Source organism: Cicer arietinum, chromosome 7 (genome assembly GCF_000331145.2).
Source record: "Cicer arietinum cultivar CDC Frontier isolate Library 1 chromosome 7, Cicar.CDCFrontier_v2.0, whole genome shotgun sequence".
Classification (NCBI taxonomy): domain Eukaryota; kingdom Viridiplantae; phylum Streptophyta; class Magnoliopsida; order Fabales; family Fabaceae; genus Cicer; species Cicer arietinum.
This window is the reverse complement of record NC_021166.2, coordinates 31,134,896-31,142,614: the sequence shown is the minus strand read 5'-3', so window position 1 is coordinate 31,142,614 and position 7,719 is coordinate 31,134,896. Positions and strand designations below refer to the sequence as shown.

The 7,719-nt window shown below is 31.4% G+C and overlaps 1 protein-coding gene across 1 annotated transcript; it reads left to right on the top strand.

The window, feature by feature from the left end:
* Positions 1-384: 384 nt before the first annotated feature.
* LOC101501656 (probable aminotransferase TAT2) lies at positions 385-4,879 on the top strand. Its single transcript, XM_004511195.4, has 7 exons — positions 385-817; positions 2,127-2,466; positions 2,663-2,881; positions 3,270-3,329; positions 3,765-3,920; positions 4,002-4,095; positions 4,485-4,879. The coding sequence occupies exons 1-7, from the start codon at positions 555-557 to the stop codon at positions 4,601-4,603; spliced, it is 1,251 nt and encodes a 416-aa protein (XP_004511252.1). The 5' UTR covers positions 385-554; the 3' UTR covers positions 4,604-4,879.
* Positions 4,880-7,719: the final 2,840 nt, after the last annotated feature.

Sequence of the window (7,719 nt, the reverse complement as noted above, 5' to 3'; positions counted from 1 at the left end):
CTAGTCAACTGAATTTTGTATATAAAAACAAAAATTTGCCAGTCGCCACATAATAGTTATCAAACTATGAAATAAATAATGTCCGGTTGAAATCGTGGCCATGATGGTTATCTTCCTTCCACATATTTACTGAATAAACAAACAACGGCTCAAATTAACGCTTATCACAAAAAAAATAAAAAACGGCTGAATTTCACAAGTAGCAAATTTTATCTTTTATTTCTCGATAAAAAAGGAAAATCTGACGAATATTTATTTCATTATTGAGTATCCAAACTTGGAAGAAGTTATTGAAGTTCATAAATTACTAGTTGACACAACCATTTGCCATTCTCAATTATTAGTTTGTAGTTTATATTAGAGTCGAACTAACTATAAGAAACTGCCAAAGTTTGTTTTGATATGCAGGTGGACAGCAACGTAACGTGTGGTCTTGAAGAAACCAATATGTGAATTTCGAAATTAATGACATTAACCCATCGGTATTTATATATACGAGAGAGAGAGAGGCACCAAACAAACTCAACAAACAAAGGGCTAATTAGGAAGAGAGTATGGAGAGTGGTATTGTAACAATGAATCATGAATGCAAAGCAACTTCAACAATCACCATTAAAGGTATTCTAAGCCTTTTAATGGAAAGTGTTGGTGAGAATAAAGATGATAGTAAGAGAGTTATTTCTCTTGGTATGGGTGACCCAACTCTTACTACTTGTTTTCCTAACACCAAGTTTGCTGAACAAGCTGTTGCTGATGCACTTCATTCTGCCAAGTTTCATGGTTATGCTCCAACTCCTGGTCTTCCCCAAGCAAGAACGTAAGTAGTGTTTCCTCTTACCCTGTCTATCTCTTTCTGCATATAAGGGTCTCTTTGAGAAGGAGATTTTGGAGGAGAGGACTTGTTTTTCTTTTCAAAATTAAACAAACTATAAAATGTTTCTAAGAATAAATAAAATTGTTATTGAAATGTTATATGATTATAGGGTTTAATGGATATGCACTATCGGTATAAAATAGTTTTACAGTGACATCTAATACCAATTACTCCATTTTCTCACCATTATATTTTCAAATATATATTAATATATGTATTTACCCCTCCAAATATAGGAGTTGAGATTTTCAATGCTATGGAGGGGGGGTTTTATATTTTGGTAAAAAATTGAATGAATAATATGATAAACTATTGTTCGGGTATATTTGAAGGAGAAAAGGTTTTTGAGGATTTAGTCTATATGTTGAGTGTTGACATATATTTAAGATTTTAAGAAATGGAAGGAAGGGTGGATCATATAAAATTTAAATCACTCTTTCAATTCAATCAAATTTTGAAACATTTAATAATTTATTAGTAATGGAAAATTAGTTTTCTCTTTTCTTTCTCTCCAAAATCCAACTCTCCAACATAGCTAAAAGGTTTCTATGGTTTTTGCTTGTAGTAGATTCCATTGTTTTAAACAATGTGTCTCACTAAATTATGTGTGTCCTGCATAAATTTGATCGGACCATATGAATTTGAACAAATAGAATAGGGTGTTTGGAAGAGTAAGCCGGTACTTATTGCTAGTATTCATCTTCTTTGGAGTCCAGAAAGCATGCGACTACGGTCACAAGATTGAAACTGTTAATTTAGTGTGTGTTTTGTGTCATGGTAGGGAGAGCTAAAAATGATTCCAGATGCATTAAATTGATTTCGAAATGTTTGTGTGATGTCAATTGAAATTATTTTGCCTCTAGAATTGATTTTAAATTTGAAATTAAAATTTGTAAATTTCTTACTGCAAATGTGATTTTTACTCTCTAATTTATTGTTCAAGTGAATGTATTCAAACATAAACTACAGTACACATTCAAGTCATTTTTAACTAAAATTAATTTTACAAAATCAATTTATTAAAAAAATTTGTAGCCGCAAAAATGTATTTTGAGCTGTATGATTTCCATCAAGCTGTTTCAATCTTGTGACTGCATAAATGTGTGCTTTGTATTGCCTGTTTAATTTGCTTCTGCATTAGATTTTGTAACTGCTTCATCTCACCTTGATTAGTATACTATCTTACTCTAAATTGTAAATTGGGCTGCATCTAAATTCTAAATAAAGTTGTTGCTTTTGATGTCGATGATAGCGCCATCGCGAAATATCTGTCTGATGACCTCCCTTATGAACTATCATCCGACGATGTTTTTATCACCTGTGGATGCACACAAGCCATTGATGTTTCAGTTGCACTGCTTGCTCGCCCGGGCGCAAATATCTTGCTTCCAAGACCCGGCTTCCCAATTTATGAACTTTGTGCTGCATTTAGACAAGTTGAAGTGAGGCATTATGATCTGTTACCAGGAAAAGGTTGGGAGGTTGATTTAGACGCTATTGAAGCACTTGCAGATCAGAACACAGTCGCGTTAGCGATTATAAACCCCGGGAATCCTTGTGGAAATGTATACACTTACCATCATTTAGAGAAGGTTAGTAGTTAGTATATGGATTATGGCCTTTAAATAAGCAAAGACAGATAACTTGTTTGTTTGTTGCTAAAATTTGACAGCTTGAAATTTAACTGGATCGATTAAATTTTTAGCAAAAGGCGAAAGAATGGTTTGCTATGTGCTTACACAGCTCCGTTACAGGAACAGTTAATAAATTTACGTGGAATTTTTGTAGATTGCAAAAACAGCAAAAAGGCTTGGAACAATTGTGATTGCTGATGAAGTTTATGGTCACCTTGCATTTGGGGATAACCCTTTTGTACCTATGGGAGTATTTGGCTCCATTGTTCCTGTTATAACTCTTGGATCCTTGTCTAAGAGATGGATAGTACCTGGATGGAGGCTTGGTTGGTTTGTGACAAATGATCCATCTGGTACTTTTAGAAAACCAAAGGTTAATTCTCTCTCTGCTACTTGATAATCATATATATACAGTGCCTTTTGAAATCATTTTTGTTGACAAATTATATATGCTTGTTGCTTATAATTAAATTCCAAGTTTAAATATATTTTTTGTGTCTGCAAAAATACTGTTTTTTGCTTTCAGTCTTTGCAAATATACATATTAGAGGAATAAATTCCAGCATAAACAAATATTTCAAGCACTAAAATTAAAAACAAGGAACATAAACAAAAAAATGATATATTTGCAAAGATTAAAGTAGAAGTTTTTTTCTAAAAGAAAAAATAGTATATTTGCAGGGACTAAAATATATTTAATTTTTAATCTATCTGTGTTCTTCATTTGAAGTTAAAAACCTGACCAAATGTTGGTTATGCAGGTAGTTGAGAGAATCAAAAAGTATTTTGATCTATTGGGAGGCCCTGCTACCTTCATCCAGGTTATCTAATTTTCTATCTCCAAGTACAGAAATGAATTCATGTGAAGTCCTCTTTCACTAACAATAATGTTCTAACCTAACTGAAAGAACTTAAATCTACTTAATGCATTGATAGATACCACTAACTACCATATGAAAAGAAGAAAAAACCGAAGATAGAAAAGGAAGTAAGAAAAGACATTTATTATTATATGATGATATATATATAGTTCTAAGAATAAAAAATAAACAACTATCACACTTGAAAGACCACCATATCAAACAAGATTTTTCATTTAATCAGAAATATATTTTAGCGACAAAATATTCAACTCTGTATAGTGCTTGCTCAATACAGTAGTCCTTTAAATGTTATTCATAAGTAAGAACTTCATCCAAAATTTGACAGCAACAATTTTCATTCCATATGATTGATAGCATTTTTTGGTTGGACAGGCGGCTGTACCTCGCATAATTACACAGACAGACGAAGTTTTCTTCAGAAAAACCATTGACAATTTGAGGCATACATCAGATATATGTTGCCAAGAGCTGGAAGATATTCCATGCATTTCTTTCCCTTCCAAACCACAAGGATCAATGGCTATGATGGTGAGAAACAGAACAGAACATGTCTCTTTATGAAAGCAAATTACTCTTTATTTATTTATTCTTGACTAACATGACATGCAGGCAGAACTAAAACTTTCGCATCTTGACGATATTAGCGACGATATTGATTTCTGTTTCAAACTTGCTAAGGAGGAATCTGTTATCATTCTTCCAGGTACTATTATGCAAATCATGCATATATTTAGCATTTTGTGCATTTTTTATTGAGAGAGTATTTTAAATCTTTCTCTAATGACACGTCGCAGAATTTAACACTTTGATTTTTATAACTTTTTTCTCGTATTAAACATTTTGTCATCCTCATGTGTTCTTTGCTTATCAGTTTATCATTCATCAGTTATTTTTATCAACAGAGCCTAAGTGAACTCCTTCTTATTAACGTGAAATCCTTTGGAAAACAAAATGTTTATGCCTATTTAGTATCAAGTTTTCAATAATCATGAATTCATCTATGGATAAATCCTAACTCAATACTAGGAAATGCTCACAAATTTGGCAGTGACTATTTTTTAACTAAACAAAAATGATTTTATTTTTTTGCAGGAACTGCAGTAGGGCTAAAAGATTGGATTCGTATCACTTTTGCTGCTGATCCATCTTCTCTCAGAGACGCCATGAAAAGGATGAAGTTTTTCTATCAAAGACATGCGAGAAAACAGTAAAAAAAAAAGTTACAAAAAACAAATGTGAATCTTGGCAGTGACTTTGGCGAAATCACATTAGCACCATGAATTTATTAAAGCTGTGTAGTTTTTGTCAAAATCTTAGTGGCTCACTGTGATTGCACTAAATTCACCAAAGGTTGCATTCTTTTTACTATACTACACAAGAATGGAAGATTTACTTGTATTTATTTCAATACCGCATACAGTTTTAATAGAAATGAACTGTTTAACTGAACTAAACATTGCAATAGAGTTAATCCTCTTCATAGTGAATCTTTATTACTATTCAAAAATACTAATTAATTTTTGTGCATATATGAATGATCAAATAGAATCCGTTTAAATGGGTCATCAATATATATGTAGTAGATGGAAGTGATACAGGAATGTGTACATGACAATTTGAGCATTATGATATAATTTAGTTATGATCGTACAGATGCAAAATTTGCTTCTATAAAAGATGTTACTTTTGGAGTTCCTTGTGGAACCTGCATAACCATCACTCATTTTTGCTTCTAAAAATAGAGACATTTTCTAATACACTGGCCGGAGAGGACACAATCAGCTTGTTTGTTGGAAGTAAAATTTATCATATTATATTGATAAGAATAATCAAGATGTAAATAGGAATAAACCTTTATTAGTTTTTTAAAGGAAAAACAATAGGAAATAATGATGTTTATGTTTTATGATTAGGTAGTTAGTACTTACTATTTTATAGTTAAGTGGTTAGTTGTCTAAATCCTATCCCGTGTATAATCAACCTACAAATAAAGACTTCCACCTCTTTGAAAGGATCTTTGACAAAATTAGAAATTGAGTGGTTTATTCTATTTGAGATGGAGGAGGACTCTGAAGAAGAGGAATTAAATGAGGGACCAAAATGCAAAGTTATGGACCTATGTAGATGTTTTGCAGGCGATATAACAGAACCACGCTATATGAAGCTGCAAGGGGTTGTTCAAGGTACGACGATGTTGATATTGATAGACATTGTTAGAACCAAATACTTTGAAGAAATTGAGAAAATCTTACAACAATTCTCATCAAACTATTTTGAAAAAATTGAGAAAATTTGAAAAGTTAAGTCAAGATAGAATTGAAAAACAACATTAAATACTTTGAAGAAATTTTGGACTTGGAACGATGAAGAACATTGATACAAACAATATTAATTCTACTTTGAGCATCAAACACTTTAATCAACATCAAATACTAGAACAGATTCAAACATAATTAATGTTTGGACATTAAACACTTGAACAAACACATATTTATCTAAGTGTTAGATAGTGTTAGACAATACTTATCCTCTCATTAAGAGTCAAACACAAACCAAATAAACACTTTTAATTTGGCCCTTAGTGGGATTTTATTTCCCTCAATGTGTTACAGTTGAAACAAGAAAGTTGAGTAGACTTAACTGGGTGAGGTTAAATGGTTTTTGTAAATCAGATTGAATTACTGGAAAAAATCATTTAGGTGAAGGGTATTCGACGTAGCCAACCAGGTTAGTGGTGAACCCGTATAAAATTCATTGTGTTATTCTTTTTCTCTTTGTTTTTATTTTCAAATTGCCTTAATCACCAAGTCACAGTTAAATTTCAAAAATAGTTTTAACAAACCATAACACATTTCAAATCCTCATTTCTTGTGTTATTAAAACGTCAATTGGTATTAGAGCTTGGTCTCAAGGACTAACCACTTAAAAGTGTTGAGAAAATGTCCAACAATTTTTTTTCTTTCTATCATGACTAATCTTGATGAAGAAGCAATTTGAGAAAATATCAACAAAGCTTGTTTATCTCTAAAGACTCAAAATTATGGGATCTAAATGAAGAAGGATACACTGCCCCAACAAGTGTTGATGGCACTGAAGTGTCTAGAAAAATATGAATGTTGAACATAAAAATTATACAAAATGCATCATAAAGCAAGGACCTTTATGTTGAATGCAATAAAATTCAAAGAATTTGAAAAACTCACCAATGCCAAAAGCATATTTGATACTCTAGTTTTAACATTTGAAGGAAACAAACAAGTACAAGAAGCAAAAGCAAATCTTCTTGTAAGAAAATATGAATTATTCCAAATCTTCTAGTTTTAACATTTTAATAATTGGTTTCAGGCTTAAAAGTTTTGGAAAAGTTATACTACATCAGACCATGTAAAGAAAATCCTTAGAAGTCTACCAAGTAAATGGAGACAAACAATCACAGCCATACAATAGGCAAAGAACCTAAATAGTTTGTTTCTAGAATTGGTAGAGGATTTGCCAAAGAAAAAACAAAAATCCTTGGCTCTTAGATCAAAATAAAAGAAAGCCTTACAAACAATTGATGAATTAGAGGATGATAATGATAATGATTTAGATAAACAAAAAGAGGATTAAGAGATTGAAGAATTATCTTTCATCTCCAGAAGAATTCAGTGTATATGCCATAAAAGGAAACCTTTTTCTTGAAGGGACTTCAACGAATTTCAAAACAAAGAAAGAGGAACTGATAAAAACAAAATCATATGCTTAGAATGTAAATAATTTGGACATTTTAAGTCTGAATGTCCCAAACTTGAAAGTAAAAATCAGAAGTAAGAAATAAAGTCTAAGATGACGTGTCTTATCACATGGGAATATTCAGAAAAATCCGATGATGAGGAATATGCAAACATGACATTGATGGCTAACCTTCAATCAAACTCGGATTCAAACAGTGATGAAGAAGTAGAGGTATTTTCCTACTTATTTTTAAATGACCTTATTACTGCCTTAAAGAAATTTTTGAATAAGAATCAATCGTTATCTTTAAAATTGAAACTATTAAGAAAAAATCATGTTGAATTAACTGAAATTACATAATCTTGTTGAGAAAAAATTGGAAGAGATAAAAAGAAAATTTTAATTCTAAGTGATAACAAAACTGAACATTTAGAGAATAAAACTTGTAATTCTCTTAAGTATGAATTATCATTTCAAAAGTTTCTGAAACATAGCATTGATAGAAGTAAGATAGCATCAATGCTTTATGGTGTCAGTAGGAATTGTAAGAGGGGATTAAGCTTTGAAGAAATAATAGAATACCACCTTACCCGAGGCAGTGTGCATAGTATGC